The following is a 16,432-nucleotide window of genomic DNA, read 5'->3' as shown; positions in this document are numbered from 1 at the left end:
CCTAATCAGTCTTCTCATCTACCCAGAGCATTCATAGCTTGTAGTTTGGAGAGACTGCAAATGGCACCAAAGAGCAGAAAAAAATATTGTTTTTCCTTTATTCTATTGTTCAAACCTGCTTCGTGGTTATTGTAGGGCTGGCTGAATGTACATATTGGAAAGAACTGTTGGCATTTAACAACTCTGAAGATTATTTCCTCTCCCTTTTTCTGTTCAGATAAATCAATGTGGTGATTAAGGCTAGGTGAATGATAAAATTGCTAACAGGAAAGGCAACTCAAAGCAGTTAATACTAATAAAAGGGAAAAAAAGCTTTCTGCTCTGAAGATCAATGCAAGTATGAAGGACAGGACTCAAAAACCTCTCAGGTTATCCATACAGCAAAGAACACTCAGAAAATTCAACCAAGACTGTAGGAGTCCATTAGTACTCATCAGGATTCGTGACAAAAAATAAGATAAATGCTTGAACTCTTAAGGCTTCAAGGCCAGCTTGCTCCTTGCAAAAAGATAAACGTAGGCACTTGTGGGAAGTGCTGTTGCAACATTCGATCAACAATGTAGCATGTGCCAGACCTTCTTCGGGGTGGGTGGCTGTACTTAGAGCAGACCTCGGAACAGAGCAACTTTAACTTTTGTTCAGGCTCTCAGGATGTCCCCAAGTGCTCCCGTGAAGCCCGTGCAGCCACGGGGCACCAAGGCAGTGGTGACCAGGCTGCCCATCTCCACCGCCGTGCCGGGGCCAGCATCCATGGCAGTCACACAGGGGAGAAGTGACACCAGCTCTGAGGTTCTCCTCATGTCTCCTTGGTTCCTCTTGGCTGGCAGCAATGCAGAGATTTTGGATACTCCTCTTTGTAGCCTTTAGCAGCTGATAGCACTCAGTGTCCCCATCCTATCTCACCTCTGTGAGTCATCAGGATTTCTTCACTGCTCTTTTTCTCCAGAAATGGGTGTCTTGCAAAACTGCACTCAGATGTGCTGGTTTGGGTAATTTGGATGCCAGTAGCATAGTCAAAGCTGACAACTCTTGCTGCTGTGTGCTTCATCCAGCGACCCGTGCCTAGACATTACCATTCATTCTCCATTCACAGCAAATTCCAGCCTTTCTATTACAACTGTCTACATCCAGAGGTAGAGAAAACATTCTAAATAGCAAGCACACCCAAAACCCACACGTCTCTGCTGATGAATGGGACAGGTCACTAGTGATGAACTGTGAAAAGGCTGAGATGCTCAAAGCTCTCTTTCCCTTGTTCTTTGCTAAGGTCAGCTCTTAGGGTTCACAGAGCTCTGTGCCTAGTTTGGCAAGGTTTGGAGGAGGAGACTTTAGCAAATTTGGCAAATTATGTTTGTCAGTCCTTAGGGCTGAACAGGAGCTGCTTGTAAAGGTGCTGAGGACAGTGAGTAACTTCACTGTACTGTCACCCTCTAAAGGCTGTGTCAATTAGATGGGATTTCCGGTTACTGGAAAAAAACAAATGTCACATCCATCATCAAAGCAAGGTTCAGGAAACAGCAGAGTAGTCATCCTTACCAAGTATCTCCCTCAGAGGAGATAATGAAGGAAATGTTTCTGGAAGACATTTCTGGGATGGCAAAGGATGAGTCAATTCAGAAAAACCAGCACAGTTCCACCAACACAATTGCCTTTGGTCATGAGAAAGTTTGCTCTATGACTGAAGTGATAAGAGCAGCACATATTGATTTTAGCAGGGGTCTTTTGCTGTGACATCCACAGCATTTTGGACTACTTTGTAGTCCAGTAGGGACTGGGTAAGTAGACGAGGTGGATGGCAGTCTGAACCACTCTACTTAAAAAGTAGTGGTGACCAGTCTGAAATAAAACTGGCATCTGGTTATGAGTGATGTTCCTCGGGGCTGAGTAGGGGAGTTAGACTAGAGGAACTCTAGAGGTCATACGTTTTCCTCTGATTTTGTGATGAAACATTGCAGGGCACTCCTTAGAATTTGGGTCCTCATATTGAAACCACAAATTATTTAGATTTCTGTGGATTAATGCGTTAGATTGCAGCCTTTCCTTGATTCTGAGCTCATGCAACTGATTCTGCATGATATGAAGTGGCACTGCACCATGAGGCATTTCCAGCTAAGAAGCTTCTCACTGCAAGATCTTCTGCTATGGTGTCCTGATCAGCAGTGACATCCCCCCAACTCCAGAACACAGGCATTGCTTGAAAACAATCCATTCCATGCTTCATGATCTGGGCACTTGTAGTTAAAAGCAGGAGGTGAAAATGAACCAATATTGAAAGAGAACTTCTAGTAAGCATCATTTATTTTTTAAGGCCCACATCCTTTTCTTGGAGTGTCCTCATCTCACAGCTATTCTGATGCAGAATAGGCTTTTCTTTACAGTACTTGTGCAGTCTGGATCTTTTGACTGCACTAACCCCCAGTTAAAACAGTTCACACTTGTTCGGGGAACTTGCCTCTTTCATCTAATCTTAATACATTCCTCTCTCTTTGTGGTACAACATTAACTAATTAATTAAATTAACAGCTGGTTTCTTTATTTCCATCTGCAAAATTTACTCTGCTCCAGTTCCCCTCCCTAAGGTTAAACAACACTGAACAAACTTTCTTAAGATACAGGCTTTTCATTGTTCTCTTGGCACAAGATCTGGTCAGATACTGTTGGTCTTTAAAAGCTGTTGTATTCGCCAGTAGAAATGCACAGACTTTACAATTCAATCAGAGTTAATTAGGTTTAGACACATTTTCCAAATCCTTATATGATTACTTTAAAATTTTTGCATTTTTTTCCCCATAAAACTATGTTTCACCTGGGATGGAATTTGCATGCCAACTATATCACTAGAGAAGTTGTTTCCTGCTGCATTTAATAGTGCTGTCATGATTTCATAGTTAGCTTTTTGGATTTTGCTGACCTGCAGAAGCAGCTTGTACAATCTATTTTGTGCTCCTGTCTCCTGTTGGGTCTACACAGCAGGCAAAGTCTTTTCTCAAGGCTCTTTCAACCCCTCTTCTGTTATTTCTCAGGTAATTGCAGTAGTTAGTAGGAAATGTAATGTTTATATAGCCTTTAGCATCTGGGCTGTATTATTTTCTCATGCATTGTGTATCTAAGATACTAGATTGAATTTGGTCTTTAAAGGCTGTGTTATTCTCATTAAATGGCTCTAAACAGAATGCTGTAAAGTAGCACAGGTTTGGACAGGACAAAGCACAGACTTTTTAGCCATTCAGTGGCTAGATGGAAACATAAGCAAAAGTGTTTTGGGTTTTTTTTGGTGAAGATTTTAAGGATTTTAAAGATTATTAAGATTTTAAGCACATAGAAATCGCGGTTGAATCTTTTTGAAGACTTAGTTTTCCCAGCTTCAGTTGTGTGGGATCAGATTTGAAACTCTTCTCGTTTTGTGGATGTTTTGAGAGTGCTGTAGTACACACCGAACTTGAACTCCAGAAAGCTCTCCTCGGGTGTCTGCAGTGGTGGAGCAAGTTTAACTGAGTCCCAGGTCTCGTTTTGCCCTGTATCTAAAGCATCATATTTTTACGTTGTGCCTTTCCTGAATCCGGCCCAGCCGGTCTGGACCTGAGGGGTTCCGGGACACGCCTGGCCGGGGGAGCCGGCGCTGCGCGGGTCCCGGCGCGGGCCCCCGACGGCTGCTCCCCGCGCCCGGCCAGAAGCGCCCGGCGGTGCAGGCGGCCCAGGCGCGGTCCCGGCACCTGCGGCTGCCGCCGGTCCGGTCCGGTCCGGCCCGCCCGTGCCGAGCGGCGCTGCCCGGGGAGCGGGGCCGCTCGCCGCCCCGCCCCGGTGACGTCACCGCGCGGTGACGTGTCGCCGGCGGCGCGGAGGCCGCCGGAAGCGGCGGGAGGCGGCGCGGAGCGGGGTTGGTGCCGCCGGAGCGGCAGCGGCGCAGCGCGGAGCTCCAGCCCCAGCGTTCCTTCCTTCCGTCCTTGCGTTCCTGCCTTCGCTCCGCGGCAGCGGCGGTACCGATGAGCGGGCTCCGAGCGCCCGGCGTGCGGCCGGTGCCCACCTGCCTGCTCCTGCTGGGGCTGCTCCTGCCCGCCTCCGCCGCGGGCGCGGGGTGCGAGCTGGAGGCTGCGGACGGCGGCGGCGGCAGCGGCGGCCGGCGGGGAGGACGGGGAGGCGCGGCCGCCTCTGCGGCGGAGCCGGTGACAGGTAACGGCCCTCGCGCGTCCCGGCGGCGGGCGGGCTGTCGGTGGAGGGGTGGGACGCCGTTCTCCCGGCTTCCGCGGCTCTCCCCGGCGCCTCCGAGCCGCCTCCCGCCGCCGCGGGGCCGGGCGCGGCGCGGCTCTGCAGAGGGCGCCGGGCCGGTCTGCAGGGGGTCCGGCTGCGGCGGCGGCACTGCGGTACTGCCCGGCGCGGCCCTTCCCGGGAAGGAGCCCGCCGCAGGATGTGTGCAGGATCCTGTTGAATAGCGATATTGTTGAGATCCGGAGCCGCCCGTGCGGGTGTCCGGAGCGCCGCCGGCCGCGGCCGAGAAGCGCGGGGCGGCCTCCGGAGGGGATCCGCCACAGCCGACTCGCCAGTCCCGCTGTATCCAGCACTGCTCCTGCCGAGGCAGAGGTGTCCATCCCTGCCCCCAGGGGGGTTTAGTTCTCCAGGAAAGTGGAAGGCATTCCAGCCTTCACTTAATTCTTTAAAGAAAAGTCACATTACCGTACTTAGGGCAAGTGGGAATGCCTGCAATTAAAACCAGCGGTTGTACTGAAACATTTAAAGTAATCCAATTTCAGCAGGCTTTGATGGCTCTGAATTGCTTATACACGTTTTGAATCTATCTTGTAATGAACAGGAAGAGGCTTTACTGCCTTTAGACAGTTCACTTAAGAGAATGGGGTTTGTATGTTAGGAAATTCTCAGAAACATTTAGAAGTTTGTCCTGTTTCATAAGGTGCTTTTCATAAAGCTCTGTAATTGGAAGGAAGAACATGGAAGGTGGACGAAACAAGAAAAACCCATATCCCTTCAGAATCAAAGTAGTGTGCATTTCTCAGAGAAAAACTTCTGATGTTGTTTGGAATAGTATTGACAGCCTGAGCTGAAAGTGCTGAACTTCAGCTGATGACACATACCTGGGTTTCTTCTCAGCCCAACGCCTTAAAGACATGAATTTTAATTATAGTTAATGAAACTTTAGCAATAGTAATGAAATAACTCCAAGGCAGAGGTGCAAGGCTACGTGATCTCGTGGTCCTGTTTGAGGATGTGGCATTTCTGAAATCTGAATTGTCCAATCTGTTGGCTTGCTGTATAAACTAAGGAAGTTGGAACATCCGCAGTCTGTGAAGCAGCAGTTGTACCTCCCAAGGGTGTTGTGGAAGTGCCGTGTTGGAACAACTCTCTCTCGTTTTGTTTTCTGATTGTGATTGATCTGGTTGTAGCTGGTATTAAGCAGTTCTTACTGTGAATACTGCTGACGCTGTCTACAATTTGTACTTAATCAATTTTGATGTGTCAGTCTATATGGAAAAAAACAAATTTTTTTATATTTTGTGAACGGTAAAGGTACTGAGATGCCTATCAACTGTGTTCTCTCCCACTTAGTAGTGACTCTGGTGAAGAAGAAATACAATTATTTGAGAAATCTAATGTGTTATAAGTGGATTTATTGTATTACATGACAGTGTGGTTTGGAAAATACATATGCTTAAAAGCCATCTTACAAAGTTTTAAATTTTAAGAGGTTTCAGGATAGTTCTGTGTTCATCCACTTAATAAATGCATGTTTCAATTTGTCATGGAGGTTGTTTGCCTATCTAACTAACTAACTAATTCCCAAATAGTTCTAAGTTACTTTTTACAAAGGTGGAAGAATTCTTGAAGGTTTGGAAAAAAACAGATTACTTTTTCAGAGGGTAATTTTAGTCATATTAGCTATCATTTTCCTAAAAGATAAAAGTTGCAAATGTGCTGTTGTGTTAGGAGAGAATGCCAACACTTGTCTGGAGAACAACAGAATCTACTTTTAATTCAGTAGTTTTGACTGGTTTGAGAAGTACAATCCGAAAGATGAAAAGCTGCTAAATATAAAATGCTGTGCTAGGAAGAGACTATGGGATGTTCAGATAAAGATGTTTGGGAAACAGAGCTGTAGAAAATAATTCAGGACTTCTAGTCACAAATTGGTCTAAGTGAGCAACATACAGCTGGCAAAAGTAGATGCCATCCTTGGCTATGTTGATCAAGTTTAAATTACAGAAGGCTTTTTTTTTTTTTAATTGCACATTTGTGTCTAGTTTTGAATATTAAATCCAAAAAGTACAGAGGAATGTATCAATGTGGCTTGAGAGGTTCAGAACCTATGAATTTATTTTTTCATGAAAGTATTGCATTATTTTGATGTGGTGGAAAAGGCTGTGGGATGGGTATGTAAGAAATGGTTAACGGAAGCAGTGTGAGTTCTTAATTTTTTTTTTGTACTGTGGTTGAGATGTAGGTTAAGAGGAAGTGAATTTTAGTGGGTGTGATATAGATTAAATATAGGTTGGAAAGTTTTTACCTATAACAGTCAAATTACGTAGATTGTTAAACAGGTTCCCAGTATTAGAGGTATTTTTTGGCTTAGAGAAGGAGCTGGCAAAGAAAATCTAGATGCTTTCAAAAGAGGGATGTGTGATGAGTTTTAGGACTAGGGAAGAGCCTATTATTCTATATTTGCTGTATTTCATCAGATATTAATGTATTTACTTAATTGAGTATATAGACTATCATTAGCGTTGCCTTGTCTTGTGTGTATGTGCCTTTTAAACAGTGTTTTTAAATGACAGCTGAATATGCAACATGTGACATGGTGCTTGAAGGTATTTAGTCACGATTATGAAAATTGGACCAACAGAACTGTGTCTCCCTTGGAGGGAACATCATGAGGATGTTTGCTATTCACTCCAGCTCTGCTTGTTCACTACTTAATTTGGTAGAAGGTTTCAAGTAACCTTCTGTTCTAAGCTTGAAGATAACACTGGATTTTCACATTTTCATATTCACCCAATTTTAAGTTGCTTTGTAATTCTGGAAAATTGTGGATTCTTTTCATGGTTAAATTTAATCCTTGATCATGGATTAATTTGTCTGCCTTTGGGTGTGACAGAGAACCTGCACCTGTATTTGGCTAATAATTTTCTCTCAAATTATGTCTTATAATATTTGAGACCAGTTTTAACTACAGCACTGCATTGTATTTACTGAACAAACAATAGGCAACATAATGTAACCTTTTTTTAAAGCAATTCAACTATTTTTCTTTTAATTACGATTCTGTTCTGGAACTTAGCCATCATCTTTACACTGTGCTCTTCAAATTGATCAGACTTCAGCATTTGAGAAGCGAAGGTTTTGGAAAATGTGTTTTTAGCTGCAACTCTGCAGTCGGCTTGAGCTGTTCTAATGTGGGTGGCTGTTTAAGTGGGGCTTTTTGCTCTGGAGTTGACCCCAGCTGGCCATGCACACAATATTGTTACCACAAGAGAGCTGGTAGCAGTAGGCATGCTCATCCCACTACTGGAAACATGCAAGGAGGGAAGGAGTTTCATGCTCCCTTTCTGCTTTGTGCTGCCTGACTTGCCCTGATGTTGTGATGAGCACTGTGTTGCTTTGGCTTGCCGGAATGTGTCAAGAACCACAGGCAACAGGTAAAACTATGAATTCCTTGTCAGACTCTTTGCTGACTTGCTTTAAGCCTAGCACCAGTGCAAAGAGGAGGGAGGACCATGGTGTCAGGAGAGGTGAACAAGGATGGTCTGTTTCCTGTGATGGCACCTAGTGACAGTCTGAACAGAGCTGATTGTGAAACTGCATCAGTGACCTTTTTGGGGCTTGAATAATACATTTGAAATTTGGTGGTTGTGTGTGAGACTTCATGTATGGTGAGCTAATACAAAGAGGATGGTGAATTTGAGCACATAGCAAAATGCTTTTGTGTAACTAGTTTGGCATGCACTGGTCTTGAAAGTTTGTGAGCTATTAGACTTCTGTTACTTTTTTAGTAAATTGGTAGTAGATTTCTTTAGTGATGGAGACTCAGCATTACAGGTTTGTTTGGTTCTTTGTTCGTTTTTTGCAATTTCATTTCTTCTGTTTGTCTCTAGTAAAGCTCCTTGTAATCTAGTTTTACTATTTCTGGTGGGAGGACAGAAATGTCAAGTCCTGTCTCCTCTAAAGGGTGTTAACTTCAAATTATCATTTACTTTTTGATAGCATCTCAATACTGTTATCTGTCTTTGAAATATAATTAGTTTCTCAGTTTTCTAAGTTTTTAATTTCTTAGCATGTTTTTTATTTTCAGTGATGAAGAATAGAAGAAATTCAGGAGAGATCTGTATTTTCATAGCTCAGTCAGCAGTTGCATTGTCATAACTGAGATACAGTTAAAAAAAACTGTGAATGGCTGGATTTATAGACACGTTTGAAACAAATATTAAAAAACAATTAACCAGGAAAAATCCTGACCTTTATGTAGCTGAGTGGCATTGGACTCCCACTCAGAGATAAGACATCAAGCACTTGTAACTTCCCCTGCCCTTAACTGAGTTTTTTTACTTTACAGCCTTCCAGTGTTTTGATTGTAACTCTTCTGGTGAAGAAGTGCTTCTGCCAGTGTGTTCTGCACCTTCTGGTGTCCTGTGAGGTTTTTCCTTCACCTCTTCTGAGCATTCAGTCTAAGTATTGTTATTGATAGGTTATTTAGCTGGTATTTTTTTCTTGTGTTAGAGTAGTAGTATGTAGCAGACCCTTTCTTAATACCGCCAGTGTCACTCTGTGGTATGTTTGAACTCTGTCATCTCTCCATCAGCAGGTTTTTCTGTTGCCCTTTCAGCTCTAAGCTTTCTGAAGACGGCTCTGCTTTTCTGAGGACCTCCTACCTGATTCTGACAAGCTGGGCCTACGCAACTTGGGCATGACTCATTTTCTTCTACCCAACTCCAGGGATACTGATCTACCATAACTAGGCTGAGCTGCCATATATCTGTCGAGAGAGGACTGTGCCCAGTGACAGGAGCCGTTGGTCTTGATAAGACTTCCCGTGATGATACTGTTACTATGAAAGTCACCCAAAAATACTGGGGATTTTTAGCATTTGTATAAAGTAAGCAGTTTGATAGCCTTCTAGTTGATTTTTAGGTTATGTTCTCTAACTTGTACATCTTTAAATCTTTTTTTCGTTTAGTATGCATTCTCAATCAGCATTTAGAGATGGGAACGCATAGCAAAGAGCTGTGATGTGGGAAAGCTAAGAAAATTACTGGTGTTCTAGTGCATGGTCAAAGGCTCTTCAGAAGTTGAAAGTGTATTATTTTACATTAAGTGTTGACTAATTTACTGCAGAAATCCTGATGTATGGGAAGACTTCATTGGGATTAGTCTGTTATATCCTGTCTGTGAAACTGGCTTTTTAAAAAACAGGAACTTGAGATGTTTATCTTGACCACATAGGGAATGTGTAAAAAATAAATAGCCACAATGTTTGTTGTTCTAAAATAAGCATATACACATTTTTAGAAACCAAGGTGAGTTTCAAGTTATTACATAAGTTAGTGTTATTCTGCCTTTGGTTACTACAAAGTATCTCCAGTTACTATGGAAACTGCATATCTGAAAAAGGAGGGGTGAATAAAATTATAATACGTTGTTAAAATTTAGAATCAGCACAAACAGAATGTGATGATTGTCAGAAAATTTGCCCTTGCTTACTTGATTTCTCTGGGCAATTCAAAGTTAACTGAAGAGAGTTTATTTATACCTTTCCTCCCCCTGCCCTTTCCTTCTGGATCTTGTTCATTTTCCTTCAAATCCCAAAAATCCATGTCGTTTTTCAAAGACCTGGTAGAGGTGGGTGTCTTTAAATCTGTATAATGAGATGTACTGTAGAATTTTAACTAAAATTCATCTTTGAAATTGAAGAGAATGTACTTGTCAGTACAATTAAGAATTTGAGCTCACAGCACTCAGAACTGTTGACTCATTTGATTCAACAGAATTCAAATTAAGAGGTAAGAACCACTGACCTTTTCAATCTCATTCCTATGGTCTCTAGCCAAGTTTTTTAAGTATATCAGGAGATCTTCTCTCTATGCAGACAGTGTTATGCTACTGCAGGTGAATCTTTCTTCTCCAGTAGTTCCTAGATGCTGGTACGGGAAGGGAGCCCATCACTGAGTTATTGCAGCTTGTATTAAAAATCACAAGCAGCACCACAGAAGCTTGTGTAAATTGGAATTGTTGAGGCTGCTTGTTGTGTGAAGCTTAACTTCTGCAGTAGCTCAGAATTTATAGGAATGCAAAGATAGCTTTGATCCTTTTCCTCTAGGCAACGCTTTCTGTTCCCTGCCTTTTCTTGTGCATCATGAATCATTTAAAAACTATCAGCAGCCCAGCCCTCTGGTATGGTCTCCAGCTAAAATTTTAATACCTGATTTTTTTAAATTTTTTTTTTGTGTGTACTATGTTTTTCTGTAGTTAATGTTCATTTGTAAGAAATTGTTATGTGCTCAGCTTCTAGAACTGAGATGAGTAGTTTACTAAAAACAGTAGTTTACCTTAACCTATTTAAAGCTGTGTTTAAAAGCAAATAAACCTTGTGACAGAGTATTAACTTAAGCAAGATTTTGTTGAATAAAAATTTGCTGAAGATGTTTTGGTTTTCTAGGCTCTGTGTACTTTCTCCTTAAAAGGAGAAACTTTCCACACATGAAAATGTGGTCTGAATGCTCCTTCTAACTGTGGTTTAGAATAAAGGAATTGTATGCAATTATTAAACATGTCTGATAATGTTACAGAGATAAAGGAACAATTTTTCTCAGTTCCATCTAGTGGCTCTGTGAACTGAATTACTTAAATTCAGAGTTTCCTGCAAGTTAAATATGTTATTTAGAAAGGACACTTTCAAACAATTCTAATTTTATTTTTAATAGTAAATAACTCCTTGTGGCTCCCCTGGAGATTTGTCAAGAATAACTCCTGAGTGGTGTGTATGTGTCTGAGTTTTCTGTTTTTTTTTTAAATATGTGTAGCATTTGATGAATGTGTGAATGGCTTAGTAAGTGATTATTTTTTAGATATACTCAGTTTTCATGTAGAGGTATGTTCAGTGAACTTTGCTAGGAAATTCTAAGCTTTGACTAGTACCTTTTGTCAATCTGCTGATTTTTTTTTTTTTTGTCCCAGCCACAGGCTTTTGCTTGAAATGCGTTCTTCCCTTCTGCCCTCAGTAGATGCATTAAGTAGGTGGGTCTTCTGTTTTTCTGCCTAGATCTAAAACATAAAAAGAATCTTATGTTGTTTCTCTCTAGTAGTCTGGAAATGACAAGCTTGATTAGCTTTTCCTCATTTTGAAATATTACACAGTATTTTCATTTAAGAACAACAGAGAAGAAATAACACTGTTAACAAACAAAGAGCATATGCAAATCAGGTGTTCTGTGATGGTTTTGAAACAAATATGAAAGGTAGTTATTCTGAGCAGGGAGTCTTCCTTCTACCATAGTTTTAATTATAAATTGCTATATTTAGAAGGTTGCAAGGTAGCTTCTTGCTGTACCATTTGTATGTCTATGTGAAAATACCGCTGACTTCAGTTATTTTCATTGCCTGAAGTATTAAAAATTGTTTTGAAGTGAAAATGAAATTGCTTTTTTTTTAAGTGCCACATATGTTTTACTGTTTTGCTAAATATGAAAATTAGATTATATAATAACCGTAGTTCCAAAGTTCATATTGTTAAGTGTCAGGAAGGGAAACTATATTTATATCCTTTCCTACTGGTAGATTTTAGTTGCAAATGAAATGTATTGAGGCAGTTCTGTTTTTCCCAGAGTATACTTTTAATTTTTATTTGAAAAACTTCCAGTATTTTTATGGAACCTGGCTGCCTCAGTCTGTTGTTCATACCTGGTTCATGTTCCCTGAATGTATTTACTGAAACCATCAATGCTGTAGAGGGTATTCTAGTTACTTTGGAAACAGCACACTGGTATGTCAATCTAAAATACAGATAAGAGCCTCTGAAAAGGATTCCATTGACTTCAGTGTATGAGCCTGTATTTTGTGTTCGCTGGGATTTCGTTCCAAGTCTGCATTTGAAGTAAAGGAATGTTTTTGTTTTGGTCTTATTTACAGTAGTTTTACAGTGATAGTGTTGCAGGCAGGGGTTGGGGACCTGTAGCTGCAGCTTTAGAGGATATTAACCTTGTGACTGGTTTAACCTGACATTGAAATGGGCTGTTTCTGCAGGAAGGGGTGCTTCTCCTTTGTGCTTGTTGCTTTCTCTCTCTCCTTACCTATTCTGTGTGTTCTGGCTGCTCACTTACCATGTCTGGAGCTGGGCTGCTTGGGGGAATTGATTGAGCTGAAAGCTGGGGCTTTTTTTGTTAGGATCAGGTCTTTGCTTCAGTTCAGTACACAGCTGCACAACAGTATCTTGTGAGGAGATAAAAGTGTTGGGGGAAACTACTATTTACTATTTTAGTGGAAGCCCACACGTGCCAAGTAAATAGCAATTGAGAAAGGTGGGTAAGGGGGACTTGGGTACTCACAAAAAGCAATGTTTTACCCATCTGTGAATCTGAAAAATAGCATTCAAAATTGATAAGGAAGTACTTCAGCAACACTTGTAGCAATAGGCTTTTGGATTAGCACTAGAGCCATGATTTTAGTAGGGCTTCTTAAAGAGATTAGTTATTGTAGATAATAATAACTTAGCTCGCAGAAAAATTGTTGGTTTGGTATGAAGCTTTTGTTTCAGGAGTTAATTTTTTTGTTGCCTTTTGATTTATTGTAAGAGTTTATATCTGAAAATTAAAATTGCTTGCCAGGCATGATTATTTACTTCTATAAAATGAAACTGGTGAAATGTGATTTTATTAATACAGGATAGTAAGAACATGTCCCATTCTGATTGAGCTGTAGATGTTTGAAATCTAAAAAATCCCACCTATCTGAACTCTAAATGCATCCAATTGACTACTTTTAAACACTGTTATAAAAGATTCCAAGTAAAACTAGTTTGTTTTGTTTATGAAGTCGACATCCTAAGAAACTATACATCTGTGATGTGTTATTCTTTTGCCTCTGAAGCACTCGGAAGCTTGTTTTATGTTGCCTCATGTCTGTTTATAGTATCCCATGAATAGTAGTCAAGGCTCTAATTTCTCTTGATGTTGAGGAGTGGCAAGACTTCCTTATTCCAACAGTGTTAGCTCTGTATGCAGTCTGGTCTGTGATCAGGTTTGCAGAAATTACTGTTATCTTACAAAACAGTGATGAACAATCACAGGAACCATATTGTCTTACTGGAAAGAAAAAAGATGCAACTTCACAGTACTAGATGGGAGGGAGCATCAAAAATTACTGGAAGTTTGATGTGTAGTGGGGTGATGAACTGGGACTCAATCTAAGCTGCTGTTGCTTGCAGACATCTCTGAAAGTATTTCATGATACTGTGTGACAGGGTGATGAGATGGTGGTATTGACATGCAAAAAAGTGATGTAGGGAGAGAAAAGAGGAAGGAGCTTGCTTTAGTGATTCTTGGAGTTGGTTTAACTGATTAAATGGATCTCTGATTAGCTGTTAAACTTGAGATTTTTAGGAGTAATTGTGGCTTGTTCTTTGGAAAAAGCCTGGGTGTTGGTCAGGAAGGAATACTACGAGTTATGAATACAGAGGAATAGAATATTCATCACTGTCACTTGAAAAGATATGTACAACTAGAAAATATACAGAAGCACAGAGAATATTCTGTGTTAGAAGGGATCTGGAGGGATCATCAAGTCCTGCCCCTAAGTAAATGACCCATGCTGCGACTGAACCCACAACCTAGAGCCGTGCTCGAACCAGCTGAGCTAAGATACTTGAATCAAGCTTGCCAGTGCTTTTATATACATATTTTTGTGTAAGATAATCTAGTAGGTCTTTTTGGTGTTAAAAGACCTGCCCTGTGGCTGTAGTTTGTCAGAAGCTAAAAAGGCAGCTGCAATTTAGGCCCTCAGCCTGTCTTCTTCCTCATGCTGAGCTATTTCAATTTAATTGTTGGGTTCATTTTTTACTGGAATAACATGCTGAAATTATCTAAGCAAAGGTTGAATGAACACTGGGCTGGAAGCAAGGAAGGCCAAGAAGGTGGAAGGAGGGATGAAAAAGCACTGTGACAGCCAGATGGGTTTTGAGTCTTAGGAGGGAGATAGCAAGGGTGTGTGGTAGGACTCCTTGAAAAAATGACTATTGTAGAGCAGGCAACTACAAGAAAACTGGTACTTATTTTCATGCTATGATGCCTGGAGGCATTAATTGTAAAGACAGCAGAATGTTTGAAAATAGATATATATCTACCCTACTTCCCAGTTTCCAGGGTGAAGTGGGAGAACATGTCTGCATGGACAGGTACTATGGAGCTAGAAATCTCATTACAGTGGCTGTTTGGTAACAGAAAAATGTGTTGTTTTGGGGAAAAACTGTTGTTGCCATCACCTTCTATACTGCATCATTTGCTGCTAAATAGTCCTTGGCTAGATTGAATTGGGTGGACACCTTTGATTAAGGGTGGCTATTTAATATGTTTTTGGTAATGTTCTGTGAAACTGCAAGTTATGATTGTGTTGTTTGAGACAAAACAATTTCTCAGTATAGCTGCAATTTCCGTTAGCTTTAATTCTAATTTTTGTGCAAATGTTTAAAGTGATTGCTGAAGTAGAAGGAATAAGGGTAAAATACTTAAAGGAGAATGTCATAATGTTGCAGTAAGCTGCATCATAATTTATGTGGTTAGTTTTTGGGAGGCGTAACTAATTTAGTGTTTTCAGTTTGAGGGCTGGCAAAATTTTTGCTGGCATTGGCTCACTTTTAAATTTGATTTTATTGAACTGTGTTTCTGCTGTTGATTTGTATTGGTTTGCAGTTTCCTAACACTGGAATTTATTTCCTGCCAGAAAGTAGCAAAATTATAATGACTTTTTGGGTTTTGATTTTCTTTTATTGTACTTAATTTTCTGTGCCCAAGAGGCTGTCAGCAGCGCATTAATATTCTTACAAAAGCCAAAGAACAAGACAGCCATTGCTTTGTTGCCCAAAATACTGTTTTTATTCTTTAAATATGAATATAATAGTTGATTATTCATTTGAATAGATGTTTTTTATGATTTAGTAGAAATGTTTTAAGAAGTGCTTCTTTAATTCTGGTCATTCATTGTTTGGTACTGTATTTTTGGAGTCTGTGAAGTGTTTGAGATGACTTTAGGCAGAGAACTAAGCATACCAACTGAATAGATAGAGTTTTCAGAATACAGCAGTACTGTAACTACTTAAAGACTAGATATTGTGGCTTGCTATCTGTCTTTAGTCTTACCTTCAGATCTGACCATGGGTGGAGATTTTAGGCAGCTGTAGGGTTTTAGGTGATAGTGATGATTTTACAGGTTGATCTATTAATTTTTGAAGATCATTCATCCAGATTGCTTAGGAAAATGGGCATTTGCTCTGTAGTTACTACTGGGCTACTTTTATTTGTAGGACACTGAAGGAACATTACTAACTTCTCAGACTTTGTGGCCTCTTGTATTTTTTTATTCAGTCTACCACCTGCCCAGTCCCCAAAGGTTTGTAAGGGTTATTGGGATGAAAAGAATTGTTTGGCTGCTTCTCATATGATTGTGAATACTTGAAGTTAAACTAGCTGGTCTTGTCTTGGGTTCTGCATTGGAAACTGAATGTAGAAATGTTTCATGAATGTCTTTCCTTCAGTTTGCCTTCTTCAAAATTTTGTTAGTGTACACAAAACAAAAAGTGGAAGTGAAACACTCTGCTGGTAACAAGGACTTTTTGCACATAAAAATTAAGGGAAATATGATGTTTAAAGGAGTGAAAATTATGTTTGCTTTTCCAGGTCTGTGCTGTAGATTGAATGATCATAAAGGACAAGCTTAATTCTCCTATGTTAATTGGGAATGTAGTAAGAGTCTGGTTAGAAGCTGGAAAGGGGCATGTATTTAACTATCAAGACAGACCTATAATTGTTTCTCTTGACAAGTTTTGCATTCAGAATCTTGAAGAAGACTGACTTAAACGTGAAATCCTTTGTTTCTTTCTGCACACAGATGAGAATTGGAAAAATCAGTGGTAAACCACTATGGAAAATGACATCTTACGTCCTAGGATCAACTCAGAGGCTGCCATTTATATTACTGCTTGGGTATTTCAAAGCTCCTTTTGTTTGGCTAGGTAGTGAATTTGACCTCAGCACCTGACTACAGAACAGTCTGATACTGTTAGCGTAGAGCTAAAGCATATAAGGAATTTTCCTAAAATATTCTGCTTAACCCCAGAGTTGTTTAACACCTAGTGGAGAGGATAGTTCCTGAATCTTAGTGTTAGTATGTGAACTAGGAGTAAATAGGAAAAGGTGAATTATGACATTCATGCTGGTGTCAAGTA

At 40.6% G+C, this 16,432-nt stretch overlaps 1 protein-coding gene across 3 annotated transcripts in view; it reads left to right on the top strand.

The window, feature by feature from the left end:
- Window positions 1-3,834: 3,834 nt before the first annotated feature.
- STIM2 (stromal interaction molecule 2) overlaps window positions 3,835-16,432 on the top strand; it is a 68,204-nt gene continuing 55,606 nt past the window's right edge. For all 3 annotated transcript variants that reach the window (XM_058837606.1, XM_058837604.1, XM_058837605.1), the window contains exon 1: window positions 3,835-4,170. In XM_058837606.1, coding sequence (XP_058693589.1) covers window positions 3,984-4,170 — 187 coding nt within the window. In that variant the 5' untranslated portion in view covers window positions 3,835-3,983. The remainder of the gene's footprint in view (window positions 4,171-16,432) is intronic.

Source organism: Poecile atricapillus, chromosome 4 (assembly GCF_030490865.1).
Source record: "Poecile atricapillus isolate bPoeAtr1 chromosome 4, bPoeAtr1.hap1, whole genome shotgun sequence".
In the NCBI taxonomy this organism is placed as follows: Eukaryota; Metazoa; Chordata; class Aves; order Passeriformes; family Paridae; genus Poecile; species Poecile atricapillus.
Note: the sequence above shows the minus strand (reverse complement) of the source record. Positions and strands in the feature narration are given on the sequence as shown.